Raw genomic sequence first — 16,662 nt, 5'->3', positions numbered from 1 at the left:
CAAGTGCATCCGGCACATCGAAGTATTACCGTTTGTTCCGTACGCAATCACGACGTCCGATTACGCTTCGAAAATACTCGATTCCCATCTAAGCAAGTCCGCGCCGTTCATACGCGTGTTTGCTAGAAAGCTAACGGAAGATCCGGACTGTCGCATAGCGTCGTCGTAAAATTAATTAGGAGTGAAATAAACCCATTAAGCAGCGTTATATTATCATAAATACCTTAAATTGTAGAATCAGATCGTGGAATCTATGTGGGTGAAACAGCGATGGAAAAGATAGTTCGTTAATGCTCGGGGTACCTTTTTCATAGTCACAAAGTTGAAACACGGAAAAGATTATAATTGCATGGTTGACACGAATGCATAAATTGTTTCACAGCGAGATAAACAATTTGTTTAAATTTGTCTATGGTCGCTTAACTTTGAAACGAAGCTGGGCAAATATTACTTCAAACAGGAAATAGTAAATAGCTTTTTTATATTAAATCAAACGAGTATTTTTAAGAATAAAATATTTTATTTGTTGGAACAAGTTTTTGTAATAGTGTTTACAATTGTATTTTATTTGATAGTCAAACTAGCGAGGAAATATTTTATTTATGTTATCCTATTTCCTCTCTTATTCGTAATAATAAAATATTATTCACAGAAATATCAACGTCTGCTCAATATCCTTTTTATATGATACAAGTAGTTTCCTAATCTCTTGGTACTTGATTTTTTTGCTATTGTTATGTATGTTTATCGACATAACAGGCCGGATACTCATTGTCAGTTTGACATTGTTACCAGATAGTATTAATTAGTGTTACTTTATCTTTCTGTCGTTCAACTTAAAAAATTACTTCAACCGCGTTTTAAATAATCATATGCGAAGATCAGACCTCGTAAACTGAAGAAATAGATGCAATTTTAGATGAAAATGATGGCGAAATTCCAACAATCTTAGATATTTTTCTCCATTAAAGAGCAAAATTCGTATAGTACTGGCGTTTTGGCGAAAAGAAAAAGTTGTTTGTCGAAGCAAGTCTAAGTATTACAACCAATTTTTTGTTACATCTGCGTACTTATCATACAGATTTATTATCAGCGTATGTATATACGGTATAGAAATGGTCGCAAGAGTTTGATATAGATACGAAAAGATATAAACGACGTAACTAAGGGAATCATCGTAAGAAGTAAACGAATTAATTAAGTAAAAACGGAAAACGCAATACTCGATTACATATGTGGCGATGGCAAACTTTTTACGACAGTGGAAGAATCTGAATTTAAATAATTAATATCCGGACTCAGAAAATTGAAATCAGAGGTGAAGTGTATGTGCCGTAAAAGTCTGGTTATGAAAATTGTGTACAAAATATAAAGATACGATAGGAAATATAAAAGAAGAAATATGAAAGACTTAGAACGGATAAAATGTGTCTGTGCAACCGCTGATATATGGTCTTGCTTTCGGAGAAGCTTTATCGGCATGACTGTACATTGGATAGATACAAATTTTAACGTCAGTCGAAGGCTATAGTTTACTCGCGATTAGAATATCCTCACACACACGCTCGAATTGCTGCCATAATCGTGCATCTACATAAACGATTTAATTTATGTTCTAATAAAATTACGTATACCGTTACGGATAATGGAAGCAATTTCTACAAAGTTTTTAAAAAATTTCATTATAATATTCAGGCATTTGAGACTGCGGAACAAGCATCGGAACAGGAACAAACATTAAGTTTCTGCAGTGTGGATGATATTTTGAATACAGCAGATGCTGAAGATAAGTATCATAATATTCATAAGCATCGTAGATGTTGTAGCCACACGCTGACTTTAATTGCTACTAAAGACTCGAATAAAGTTACCGAGGAACATTTCGGTTATAAAAAAATGTACGAGTCTGCCATGTTAAGATGTTCATGATTCTGGCACAAAACTAACAGATCCGGATCAAAAGCAAATAACACGATGCCCAATACGATGAAACTCACTGTACGACGGTATAAGAGAATCACTGAATGCAGAATCGAAATATTCGATATACCATCATTCACCTTCACAAACGTTGAATTCCTAAGAGAATATGAGCGTTGTATGCGACCAATTGCCTATGCTTTGGATAAACTGCAAGAGGACAATGTCTATATGGTCGGCATTCCTCCGTGGATTTTGGCTGTAGAACATAATTTGCAAGATAGCGGGTCGTAGAGAATGTTACAGAAGCCTTGAGATATTGCGAACCCTTGAAACTTCATTTGATATCATGTTTGACAACTCGGTTTCATCATTCGTACGATTTTTCAGAGAGTGCAAACGATTACATAATTGCGACTGTTAGTCATCCAGTATGGAAATTACGGTGAGTTTCAGACGATTTAGTGGAAAATAGATGCAATTACATTAAAGAAATAGCGTTATAAGCTTCGGAAGATGTAGCAGATCCTGATAAGCAAAATTAATGTTTTCGCATAGCAAAGTATAAGATACGACAGAATTAGATGATTTCTCTTCAAAACCTGGTGAGGATATTGCTGATGATGATTGTAACTTAGGTGATAATGATTCATGAATTCAAAATATCACGAAATATAAATATAAGAAACAATTATTTTAAAAATATAATACAACGATCCCATCGTCTTCCATAGTTGAAGGATTGTGTTTAGCCTCGTTTGATTAAGTTTGTGTCAGCGAAGGAGTAGCCTAAACGACGAAAATGTTGAACGATGCACCCTGTTACATGCAAATAGCCATACTAGAAAAGAAAAATAAATCTATTTTGACGATATTATGGTTTCTTGCGTTTTAGTATCACTTCTTTCCTCCACCTGTTTTCATCGTCAAGATATTTTAAAATATCTTATTTTATGTTTTACAGTATCGAAATAAAAAGATTTTATTTCACGAAATTTCCTTGTCTATTTAAAATAGTATTTTATTTGGATCATCGAACAGCGATTACTCGAAGTGTAGCATTTGACATACTTTTCCTCTAAATTTTGCCCAGTTTTGCTTTGAAAGGATTAAAACAGAATAGAAGTTACGGTTTCATGTACAATATAATTCTCACAGTTTCTTTTTGAGCAACACTTTCCAAGTTGTAACTTTTATAAAGACTACCTACTAGGTGGCTTGAATTTTTCTGGGGCTCAGTAGAATATAAGATGTTATCGTAAATAAAATTACATTTTTGCAAACTTTACTCCGGATATTATAACGTGCGTTTATTGTTAAAAATCCGTCTCAAAAGTTTTCAATTTACTACTTCGCTGTATCTCTAGCCGATCTACGAACACCACCTTCGATAAAATCATGACAAGCCTCTCTTGTCGTCTATTGATCAAATTCACATCACTGTTTTCACGCGATCTATTTGACTGAGCTTTTCGTCCAATGAAAATTCGAGACACGAGGAAATATTTTCCTGACTCTCTCCCCGTGTCGGCTTCGGGTTCGCTCGGTTGCAAACAAGATCAAGCAGAGTCGTTTAAGGGTAACCTTTTAGTCATCTACCGCTTCCAGGGCTTCCTTTTTCATCGTTGATGCTCTCTACGCTGGCTCGCACGGCAAAGTACATTATAGATCAGAAGTTCGCAACCGCACTTTGATGGTAGATCGTAAATGAATTGGTTTATGAGAATTTGATAGGAAGTGCGGTCAGCTGTTAGGTACCGTTCAGAGGGATGGAATTTCGATTGTTTAAATAAAGTTAGCTGCTGTTATATTCTTTTTTGTTATGTACTTGATGGAGCCATGGTGCACAGATTTTTAACGATTTAATTAGCATAAAATTGAAAGGGGGAGGCAGACGTATTTCTTTTCTAAGTTAGCCAGTTATTTTTTTTTTTTAACAAAAATAACAACGTTGCGCCAAAAATAAGTCCAAATGGTATTTTTAATTAACCAATGGCAGAAACGTATATCTCAGATCGTTTCGTAATGAAAACGTAACGCGCCTTCGCCGAGAATAAATACAATTAATACCTCATTAAAATACAACGCTGCGTGAAAGGGTTAAAATGATTTTCATCAACGCATAGATAAATCTTTACTTTTCCGTTTTACGATAAAACGTAAATAAGGTGCACAGCTAAATGCATATCTAATAATACTAAGAAACTATTCTCAAAGCATTGTTCTACAATCAGGGCAATGTTTGATTTCATCTAGAAGCAGTTAAAGGCTAATTATACCCGTTTGTCTGTTTTATTGTAAAATGTAACAATGCAGGCAATGGTTTTAAACGTGTTTTGCATTTTTCCGCGGTCAAGTCGTGAGATAAAGAGTTCGTTGCGTGAAAATTTGTTCGTTCATCCTTGAGAACGATTTTTATATAAAGGGAAGGGCAGGCAGTGCGTTTCGACGAGTAAAAAACATTTCGGATCGACCGAGGAGCCAATCTTATGCGTTTTATTTGATGTTTCAGGGTCCACCGCAACCCGGCCAGCAATATAAATTCTCGATCGGCGAGTTGTGCGATCGTATCAAGGAGGACTTCAACTTTCTTCAGACACAATATCACAGGTAAATCTTTATTTTCAATGATCGTAAATCAAGCCCTCCCACCTGATCCTTTGAACGTATTTTTACGATTGGAAAACACGTGTAACGTTTCCTCGTTGGCATTCGCGTCACGGCAATTTAACGTAGCGACGGTCACGATCAGTATAAAAAAAAAAAAAAAACAAAAGAAATCGCGGTTTAATTTCAGTTGCAAATTGAACGAAAGTTGCACCACGGTTTAATGTTTCTTTTTTTCTGTATCTTTCTCGATCGACCGTTCGAAGAGATACATATCTGATTACAGTAAGACGTAAGAAACGTTGTATCACTTATAATTATTCGCGCAAGTGTACGCTGTCAGGAGAAGTTATGCCGTGCGTATGAAATAATAATACGGCTGTCAATCGTAAATTAAGTAAAAACGTGGGGTTGCGTGAATTATTTATTCTTTTTTATCGTTCGAATGATGGAAGATAAGAGAAGGAGATAACGATGGACCCGAAGGAATTCAATTTTAATATTTGCAATGGTGTATTTATGCTATTAAGTTACGATATATCGTTCCTATATCATTGCTTATCTTTAAATTATAATCTATGTATAATATTTGCTTTGTTTTATACCTCTATACAATCGAAATGTGTAACAGAAGTGAACCGGAATAATTAATTAAACGATATTGCACTTTGCGTACTATTCAAGAAAACTAGAAGAATCTGTACGTACTATTTCACGTGCACATTTTTTCGTAACTGATACTTTCGAATTAAACAAAAAAAGGAAATTCAATAAAAATAAAATAAAAATTGAAATTCCTCTAGTTTGCTGTTTATCTACTCCAAAACCGATATATCTAGTTATTTTATCTTTTCAATCACGTTCCGTTAGTCTCGTACTTTTCCTGACAATCGTCATAGTAGTATTTATCCTCGTGACAGAGTAATTAATCGACCACAGTCAATTCTTCGGACATACGCCGGATCTTATCTGGGAAATGTTTGCGCAAACGTCGTGTCGCCGCGTAGGCGAACCGAACAGAGACAAACCGACAGATGTAGGCAGAGAATTGTTTGTCCAAGCGGAAGCTATGCACACTGAAGTATGCACATAGCCTAGAGGACGAGGAGGCCTCTCGGTTTCGATTCTATGCACGCGTGTTACGCGTTTATCAGCCATTCAGTTTCTTCGCCAACCGTCTCGTAACACATTTTCTTTTTGACACACCGCCTGCGAGTCAATTCCTCTGCCCGCTGCTCTCTAGCCATGTCCAATGTATTTTATACTGCTTTTCAGATCTTTAGAGTTTTAGTAGTCTGTGAATTCTTTATATCGTATTCTGATAAATACCGGTTTGAAAAGTTGATCGTACACGTAAATAGCTGACATATGGTCTTGCAACGAAAACATTATGACGTGCTTGTCGTTGATACATTGTATATCAGAATGGAATTTTCATTTTATGTTACCTGTTTTCATGTCCAATTTTTGTTTTCTTTTGTTTGATCACTTGTCAGTCAGTGAAAGGAAGGTATACATACAAAGGAAGGTATACATACAAATCTTTGTTACTTTGCATCGCTCGAATTAATTTTCTTTATTTCATGAAAATGAAATTTTTCTCAAATGTGACTCCATGTAGAATTTATTAAATTAGACATCGTTATAGTTAAACTGCAGATTTTTGTACAGATTCACATCACTACGAATACAATCGAAGATTTCTTTCTTCTATTATATAAATATAATGAAAAGTATTCAAGTCTGTGTATTTTATATATATTGAGATGTGTATAATTTTGTGTGGTAGACTAGATTGACCGCGTAGTAGTGACACACGGATGTCAATATGATTGTGTGGAAGTATGTGTGGGCGCGACGTCTCGAAAAACACACGAATGTAACTGTTCCGTTGACAGTCTGATATGGAAGATGGTGAGACGAGGAAAGTGCTGAGACACGAGCAAATGTATATCGACGGAAATCCTGGAAATTGTTTATTAAATAAATCTAAAACTATTTTAATTTGAATTCTAAGTGTAAGCTTAGTGTTCCTTTACTTTTATTTCGGCAATTAAGATCCACAATTCTCAACAATATACTGTGTACATTCTGTAGATTACTGCAATTCGAAATATTTCACAACTGCGTACAAATTCTGTTTGCACCTTGACAATCTATAGTAATTATAATTCAGCGCCGAAATTCCAACTAATATACACACGTACAATAAAAAAATTCCAATTACCTGATAAAAAGGGTGGAGACGATGTTCGAAAAGTTTTTAGCAAATCTAGACGAATCTCATATTTTTCACTCAGCCCAGCCGTTAAGCGTTCTTATGACCGACCGCTCGAAATAAATAACGTCGTAAAAACGGTAACAAGTATAGGACTATAGAAGGTAATCGGCAGAGATAGGAATCGGGTACACGCAAAGCGAGTAAACCGGGCAGCGAAGAAAAGTTGCCTGATAAGGGAACTTTCTTCGTTCGAAGTGTCGGTTTTCACCGTGTGCCTGGCGATCCTTATCTACGGCTTGACACGTTAATTTATGTTCCGACCCTTTAACGTGTTAATTCGCGGCGTCACGTGCCGCACGATTTCCACCGACGACGGAAACTTAAATTGCTGTTTCGTGTCACAACGACACGAGGGCCAGAGAGCAGGGGATAAAGAGAGATAGCGAAGCAGAGGAAACTATAAAGACAGAGAGAAAGAGAAAAAGAGAGAGAGAGAGATAGAGAGAGAGGAGAAACCCGGGAGCTGTGTGCATACGCGCATGCATGCATAAATATGTGCGAGACGTACGTGAGCCGCGTGCGACATTTCCACGCGCTCATGCAACTATACAGGACGGTCAGAAAGTAGCCAATTTCGCACTCGGTGCACACCAACTCTTCCGGAGAGTGCTCGATTTTTCCTCGGCCATACCTCGCACCTCTCTCGCACGGTTCGAAGCGAACTGCGCCGTTCAAACCAGACGAGAATGAAAATATTTGCCGCGGCGACGCGTACGTACTCGTAATTGATGATCGTAACACTTTCCGCTAAAACTCTGTCTGATCATGCGTTACTGTATGTCACAGGCGTTGAAAATTTGTTAGTTAACGTGTCTGCTGTTCGACAGAGAAAAAAAGTACTTAAACCTTTGCACTCGTATGTCGAGTGTGACCGGACATCAGTTTTTATCTGAGGAGCTCGTTTGTCGAGTCCCACTCGACATTATCTCATGTCCACCTTTTTTTATGAAACGTACGAAAGAAAAGCAGGATTGCATCCTGGAAATTGTTTCAAGATATTTCATCATACACTTAACAATCACAAAATACAACAATAGCGTGAATAAAACTGGTATTTAAGTGAATTTGTTTCTTCCTTTATTTATTTAAATTCTCTTATTTTTTAGTTAAAGTAAATTTCAAGTAAAACACTTAAAAGCGTTGCGAGTTGATGGTAACGAAATTGAAATTAATTCGCAGTGCAAAGGGTTAAGTGGTCTGTTCGTGTATGTAATTCGAGTACGAATGAGACAAGGTTGAAGTAGAATTAAGAAGTAGAATTAGTAGAAGATAGAAGTTGTAACTATCAAGTACGTAAAATGTATAATTCGTGGAGAAATTAACACGAAGAATGTATAGGAAAATGCATAATACCAGGAAAGAAAGAAGCTTCTGTTCGTATATCTTACGAAAGATTATTTTAATTATCGAAAATACATCATTTTAAGAGAAATTAGGAATCATGTTGTCCGTTCTGATAATCTTAACATTATACGGCATAGAACTTCAAATGAGGTTATTTCGCTTGTTCTTGTTTCCCGACTATTCTGATTATTTTTATCTTCGGTTCTCTTTATCCGATCATTCCGTTTATGCTTATTTTCTCTCTAATTATTGCGATCTAGTGTTCTAGGAAGATGTAGCAGACTAGCGTAATCTATTATTAGAAGTCGTATAATTAATCGGTTATTGAAGTAGATATCGTGAAGTACGTAGAAAGGAAGTTTCATACTTTGCAATTTTAATTCGTAAATATAAAGTGTGGCAGAGTATAAACGAAGGAAAGATATTTTATTAAGATAAATTGTCTTTGTAAACATTTCAAATTTCATGTTAATTTACTATGTACGGAATTTGAAATAGAACATCTTTATTCTTAGTTACATGGTCGGATAAATGTGTATAAACTAACTGATTATATTCATTCTTTAAGTTTCCATGGTACGTTCAACTTGAGTTTGAATAAAAAATAGTTCATCTATTACGTAACTAATAAAGAGTTATCGAATATGACTCGATAAAATATATTTTATTTTTAAAAATATTTTTAAGATCACGAAAATCATTTGCATTTTGGAATTTACAATTGAAAATTATCGCATAATTATTTTCGAGGTTCTATTGGGTTGGCAACTAAGTGATTTTGTCAATACCAACGATAAAATGAAGCTTCTAGAGTTCTAACGTTAATTGGATGACATTTTGATTTTTGTTCTATACATATTCTCTCAACACTATGATAATGTGAAAATACCATAATAATGCCATGTTGATAATTCCACGCTTCACTTATACACGTTTTCAGGTATTTCTTATCCACATCTATTTTCTGATTAATTCTTATTTTTATTGTCGTTTTATAATTACGAAGATCAATCGGTTTAATCCAGCTGAACCGGATCGAGTTAAATAAAATTGAGCTATTTAGATCGGTCGGCCGTTGAGTCGATTCAGATCGAAACGAGTTGGATTAAATGAAATTGAACCGAATTGCTTTAGATTGGATTAATTCCAATTAAGTTCGTTTGGGCCGAATCCGCGTGAGTCGTTTGGGCCCGGGTAAGTCGAGTCAGAACGATTTGAATCAAGTTGAATCAGATTGAAAAGCTACGTCAATCCGATCTCTTCGAACCGAATTGAGTTCGATCGATGAAATGCGATCGAAGTACGATCATCCAATCTGAATCTGACCGAGGCACTTTCTCTAAACGTTATTTTTAAACTTTCATACAAATCCTTGAAAATTGATAATTATATAAAACTGCTTACCATATTAAAATATGCGAAGAACGTGAATTTGATTCACTTCACTGCTGCTTTCTTCGCTTTTTCTGCATCTTAAAATATCATTTTTGAAATACTTTCATCGATAAAAAAGTGTGGAATATTCAACAGCTATCTATAAAATATTGAAAAACTACCTGTATTTTAATAATATCCATTGATATACCATCTCTATTTCAGATTGTATCTATAGATGCAAGAAGAATAACAGGTTTAGTAATTGAATAACGCAATATATGAAACAAAAATAATTCAATACAGGGAAATACTTGAAAAATCTATATCCAATTTAATCAGACAAACATCCTAAAAAATTGTATAACGCGCCGGCTTTTAATCCAATTACCAATCAAAGCACCCAATTTGGCGTATTCACAATTTGCACATACGCGCGTATATTTCTAAAAAAAAAAAAAGGAAAAAAAAAGAAACGAAAGGAAATGTACATAGACGAAAACACATTTCTCTCTCGATTGAATGATTTATTTTCGACAATGTTCGATCAGAACGCAACAAATGCCGGGCGCGTTGCCGGGAATAACGCGGCTAGAAAGATTGCATAAACCGCAGCGGAGAATTTTCCGCGCAAACAGCGCGATCGTATAGAATAATTCATTTTATGTCTGTATTATACGCTCGATGATGCGGAAAGTGGCGGAGACCGCGTTAGTTTTATTATCAAACACGGTACGCTCGGATAAATGCTTTCGCGGACTCGATTCCGCATAAGTATGAGCACGTTATATAGGGTGTGACGATGAGAGGTGGAAGGGAACGAGAGGGCTATAAATTTGCCGTTTACAAATTGAGAGAGCTCGAACCGTGGTGAATTTCGTAACGGCTGTACGCTCGCGATGAGGAACAGGTGCGCGTTTCCGCGTATTTATGTCTTGGAACGTTCAGGTGGAGAGAAGCGGACTCGATAAGACGGCTTGTAAATTGTTGCACCGCGTCAATCTGAAATAATTAATGGGCTCCACGAGCCCGCTCACCCAACCAGAATTATCGAACGATCGATCGTTAATATCGTATTAATTTATCGTGATGTAGTCGAACGGATGGTGTCATTTATTTTTCCCTTTCAATTGCCCCTTATACAGATATTGAAATTCAATGAGGATTACGTCTTTTCCAAACTACTGTGACACGGCATATTTTACGGTAACTTTCTTCGTCTTTGAGCGTGTCATGGTTTATGTTTTGAAAAATTCTTCGATCTTCGTTATTGAAAAAATTCGTGTTGGAAAAAAGTTCTGCAAACCGTTCAAACACTTTTGCTATTTTTGTAACCGTGGAAAGATACCAAACGCAAAAACACGAGTTCGGTTTATATCACAGAAAAGGCCTACGCATAAACACAAGAAGGATTCGATATGAATCGATGTAATATCTCTCTTATCCATTCTACAAGGTTGGAAAATAACATTCTGAGAAAAACACGATCACAGTGAAATAGTCCTTCTGAGTTTATTAAAGTTTATTAAAAGAACATGTAATTTGCAGCGCGCTAAATCGAACAACGCCCTCTGCTGAATAATTCAACCGACCCTTTTAAAGCAAACGTTCGTCCACGTTCGTAAAAACGTTCGTGAGCCTCGTTACGAGTATCGAGCGTATAGATCGCCATCGACCAGCAACCGGAAGGGCTATTTTACGCAGCCACGACGACTGTCCTGTACACGCGCGATATAACATTGTCTGTCGATCACACGGGTCGTGTCGCGCCACTATAGTTTCGCGGCTGGAACAGCAAAAGGTCGAAGCACGCCGGGCATTCGATGGACATTCGCTTCCGCGATTCGAGGATCCAACGGAGAACAATAATTGCCTATCAATTCCCATCGATGGGTGCCTCTCGTTGCGTCGCAATGCCTTCCGCCATCAACTCACGCGAATCCTACAATTTCTCTGCTAACCGACGCGGCTGCGAGATTAGTTAATCGCCTTGGATGTTTTTTCCTTCCGGTAGACCCGTCTCATCCAATTATGCTTTAACGAATAACTATCATTCGTTACTAACTATTCGCAATTAACTATCAGTTGCCGGATTCTTTGTTTTTATCGAACGTTTCCACGACTGATAATTATTGGATTGGCAACTAAGTGATAGCGGATTTTGTCATTAGATGTTATTGACAAAATCCGCAATCGCTTAGTTGCCAACACGATAGATATCGGAGATACGATACATTACGTGCGGAAAGTGGCTGTGTGAAGTATGTCTTGCAGCATGTATCTACAGGGTGTAGCAGTAATCGTAGTACGATCAACGAGACAGCGATTTTACGTGGAAAGTTAAGCGAAAAATGTGGAACAGAATTTGTTCGTACGACGCTCTTCGTTTTCGAGTAAATCGAGTTTGTGGAAATTTATCGTGTATTTTTTAACTTGACTAACTGCGGATTGTATAGGATTGAATAATCAGGGAAAATAAATTGGAAATGTAGGGAAAATTTGTTCACAGAATTTCGGAGAAAATGAAACTTCAATATTTATCAAGTACCTACTCGCGTAGCAGGGCAATTTTTAATTAGACATGTTCAAACTCCATTTTTTTTTTTTTTTTTCGAATGAAACCTTAAACGTAAAAATTTTGTCTCTACATTTTTCACGTATTTCCACCTGTAGAACATACTCCTGCTGATTGCGTAATCGTAACCAGTCGCTAATTAACCAGCTTCAGGTGTATAGAAAATATATCGAAAAGATTGAATTCTATCGAAAACGAAGCATCGCATGGAATAAAAGAAATGTTATCGTATATTTTCGATTTACCTTTTCATATAGAATCATCCACTTGCTGATTGTATCACGGAACATCGTGTATATGCATCGTGGTATGGCAGTTGCGGAAAGGGGAAGTCGTTTTGCCACAGAGTGAGTTTTATGAGGATGTTCATTGGGTTATTACTCTGCGTTCGAAGCTGTTTGCAGGAGGCCGCTGCTCTTACTCCGTTCGTTGTCACGAATTAGCCAACCCGATTCCTTTTTCTTCTCTCGTTTCTCTTTTCCCATTCTTTTACCAAGCTCTTTGTTTTCCCCTTCGTACGTAACAATTTTTCTCGTTAGTTTCATTGTCAACGCGAAACGCGAACGTGCGCGCGTTTTAATTTAATGCTGCGACTATGACGACGGCTGCGATGAAGGCAAACGACACAAGGAACGAACGAACGAACGAAGAAACAAAGGCTGTGCGCGTTCACAAGGGCTGCTGGATATTAATGCTGTGTTCTTGTTCCCTTTATACAGCCTTAAATTGGAATGCGAGAAACTGGCCAGTGAAAAAATAGAAACACACAGGCATTACACGATGACAAGCCAAGAGGGAAAAGAGCGAAACAGAAGAAACTGAAAAAAAAAAAAAAAAATGAAAAGAAAGAAAGGATATGTTTACACACAGTATACCATTCACTCGTTGTCCTCAGATTACGGAACCCATGTTGGTAGTTTTTTTCCGCCTTTACTCGAGCCACATTCGTTCAACGACTTCCATATCGCAATATACAACTTCGTCATCAAATATACCGAAAGCGTGAAAACCAATCGAGGTATAAATTTCGTTTACAAATATCCATTTTGTATACTGTGATTTATTTAGTATATTTATAATATCCTTATAATGGACAATTATTATGAGTTTTTCAGGATTTTAAGAAATTGATTAATTTTTTAATCTCGTTACTCCAATTACTTTAATTCGACTTACTACATTCAGGAAGAGTGGTTGTAACATCATCGCTTCTTTCTGCTTTTCATTTTATAGAGTTGATCGATACCAAACATTTTGCAATTTCATTAACACTGTAATGGGACACGACTGTCACGATTACATTGGTAAAATTTGAAATCAATCTAGAAACATGCGTAAAAGTTACGACACATTTACCGCAAATATAGGTGTGTTTATTAAAAAAGATTAGTATACGTGATATCTTAACACTAGAACTACCACACCAGTGAAATTGACTGATTTTAGAATTTTATTTTAAAATTCCTACTTCATGTTATATCTTTTTTCCGCAATGATGTAATGACTTTCGCAACGATAACTAAAAAAAAAATAATATAATGAATTTTATTTTGTTTTTTATGTATTCAAACTGAAAATAATTTTGTATCAACGCTACTTATACCAATACCAGTCAAAATGACTGGTTTTACAATTTTATAAATGTGTCAACCCTCATTCAGGGACCCCAGATGGATTAATAACACCAAAAATCTACTACATAACATGGAGTTCCTTCTGTAAGAAAGTAATAAATCAATAAATATACAAATATTCTATTATTACGTATTTTTTTTAAAAGACCAGTCATTTTAGCTGGTTTTGGTAGAAATAGCTTCGTGTTAACTATCGGTAGTTCTAGTGTTAAACACATACGTAATTAGTGTTAAAAACAAATATTATCTTGAGGATTAATTATAAATAACATTATAACACAAAGATAATGTTATCTTTAAATAAAGGCTTATTAATATAATGCATTATGTTACATCGTAATACATTTTCAGATTCGTTTCGAATTTTACCAATACAATTACGACAGTCGGATCTTATTACGATGCTAACGAAATTTCAAAATGTTTCTTATGATACACATTGTATTTCCATAAAAAGTTTCTGTAATTGTACAAATACATTCGCAAGCTACTGTGTACGTAACTTCCACTTAATTTCACACGTTTGATTCATTCAGGTCCGGTTATTTCAATTCTTACCATTTACAGAAACGGCACACTGGTGTTTCGGTTTCAGGCCAATCACCGGTTTTCCCCTTTTTTAATACGCCGTAACGCGGCTCGTTAAATGATAATACGCCACTTTCCATTCGCGACAACAGCGAACCGTGTCGCTCGTAGTACGGTACACGGGCCCGAACACAGCCTACAACGTACTCGGCCAGCGAAGAAAAATATCGTAAAACATAATTCTTGCGTAATTGGCGTTATAACGCGGGGAAAACCGGGAAGAATTATCTCGATGTCCGAGCTGTTGCTGGCCGTTCGTAAAATGCTAGGAACACGGGTGGAAACGCGTACAATATAAACGTGCTGGTATATGCTCCGTATACAAGGTGTTTCTCGTCGAATGGGCCATAACTTTAAAACGGTAGAAGACGGACAAAAGGTTTATTAGTAGACCGCCGTTTATGCATACGTACGTGTATTTATGGGAAATTTGAAGATGTAAAATATAATGCACGCAATATGGAAAAATATAAGAAATATCCAAAGTATAATAGTACTCGTTATTGTATTTAGCGATAAAACAAATCTTTGGTTAGGTTACATCTTCTATCCGTATTCACAGAGATATAAGTTTGCAGAAATATCCGCAATACGTACGTGCCTTTACTCGTTAGACGAATTTAAATTGTTTCGAGTAGTGTATTACACAGCGTAAGCACGTGTATACATGCATTTTCCGAAAGCAGGACCTACAAATTTCTGTACACGTCACACGATGCATCGTTTTATAATAAATATAATGAAATGCAGATAGCTTCTGCGTCAGTTATATTACGTTAACGCTGCTTTACAGAGAATAAAAATGATACCTCGATTGATATATAAACGAATGGTATAGTCTCGCTTAAAAAGATGGAAACAGCTTAAAAATGTTCAAAACGCCGCCACTTGCACAACACATTAATCAAATTGTACATCGTTCGAAACCATGTAATTTTTCCTCATGAAACTTTTGTTTATGTCCCCTATCATTCCAAAGATATATAGTGGTCCAATTGCGCGAAACACCCTGTATACACGTGAACATTGTTGCAGACACCAATACATTCACTGGAAGGTTTCTGCATACGGTGTTACGTAGTGCACTCAACTATTACGAGCACATATTTATTATACGGAACGGCGGGAAGGGATGCAATTTTACAGGAACGCGAGCACGCCCGGACCAGGGGGTCTATTTCGCTGTCAGGCTGGTAAACAAAAATATGACGCGGTTCTATTGTCGTTAAAAAATTACTTCCGTTATAAAAGGGACCTTATATGCGGTTGGTCGCGTCGTTTCGCGACGTATTGTTACGCCGACGGGATCAGTGGAAATTAATTTTCCATTTAACGCCCTATTATTTTGGCCGGGCGCAATAACGACCCGCTGCGTGTCGATAAAGATCGATTTTAGCCCCAATGAAAAATCAACGTTCCCAAGCCCTGTCCGATCACGCTTATACGCTCCGGCTTGTTTTTGATCGGACAATTCAATGTTTCATCGTTCGTATCGCGCTGTTTTTCCTAATTTTAATTGCAATCGGTGCCAAAGAAAGGGCTATGCGTTTCGAAGTATGTAAAGTAGTCGATGAACGGAGGAAAAAAGCATGACAGTAAATTAGAAAAATTATTGTATTGCAGATACGATTTTCTTGAAATTGAAATTTTGGATTTACACTTTGAATGCCACGCCGAAATCACATGTTTCTCTCGGGTCGCCACGGGAGTATTTTTATTATTCAAAGCATATAATGACAAAATAGTAATAAATCGATAACGTAAGACAAGATTCTTCCCCAATGGACCGTTTATCTTATTGATGGTCACGGGTGACCACCGTGGCTCCTTGGTAACAATTGATACCGACATATTATAACAAGGTTTCGTTTATTTCAACAAACCATTCGCATTCGTTATTTCGTCGTAAGCAAAACGCGCAGAATATATTATTGAAACGTGTAGAAGATATTAGTAAACAGTATTTGTTCATTCTATATATAAAGTATGTGCACACTTCTAACTTCAATTATATGATTATAAAATAGCATTTACGATTATTTTCTAAGGTGTGTTTATAATAATATTCGTAGATTACCCCTCAAAGATATGGATGCAAACACAGTGCACCGTTAGATGCAAGATTTGTTCATTTTTTTTTTATCGATGTTCTAATAAAAATGTTTAATTGTTCAATGGGGGTTATATCCAAAATGCCCCAACTATCAATTTTCATTCAATTTTTAAATTGTAAGAAGTTCAAACGCTCCGGTCACAAATGACCAACGTAGCACACAAAGTGTTAAGTATCATTCTTTGAGTGGTTTAATTAGTCTGTTTAATAGAAATAGGGTTAATCA

At 36.4% G+C, this 16,662-nt stretch overlaps 1 protein-coding gene across 4 annotated transcripts in view; it reads left to right on the top strand.

The window, feature by feature from the left end:
- LOC117213572 (protein groucho-like) overlaps window positions 1-16,662 on the top strand; it is a 173,284-nt gene that overhangs the window by 56,209 nt on the left and 100,413 nt on the right. For 3 of the 4 annotated variants that reach the window (XM_033459028.1, XM_033459027.1, XM_033459026.1), the window contains exon 2: window positions 4,433-4,530. In XM_033459028.1, the coding sequence (XP_033314919.1) occupies window positions 4,433-4,530 (98 nt within the window). Of the gene's footprint in view, window positions 1-4,432; window positions 4,531-16,662 lie in introns of those variants that run through there. The other variant, XM_033459029.1, reaches the window with a different exon arrangement.

Source organism: Bombus bifarius, unplaced genomic scaffold (assembly GCF_011952205.1).
Source record: "Bombus bifarius isolate JDL3187 unplaced genomic scaffold, Bbif_JDL3187 scf7180000009125, whole genome shotgun sequence".
Taxonomy (NCBI): Eukaryota; Metazoa; Arthropoda; class Insecta; order Hymenoptera; family Apidae; genus Bombus; species Bombus bifarius.
The sequence above is the reverse complement of the archived record's forward strand: the minus strand, read 5'-3'. Positions and strand labels throughout refer to the sequence as shown.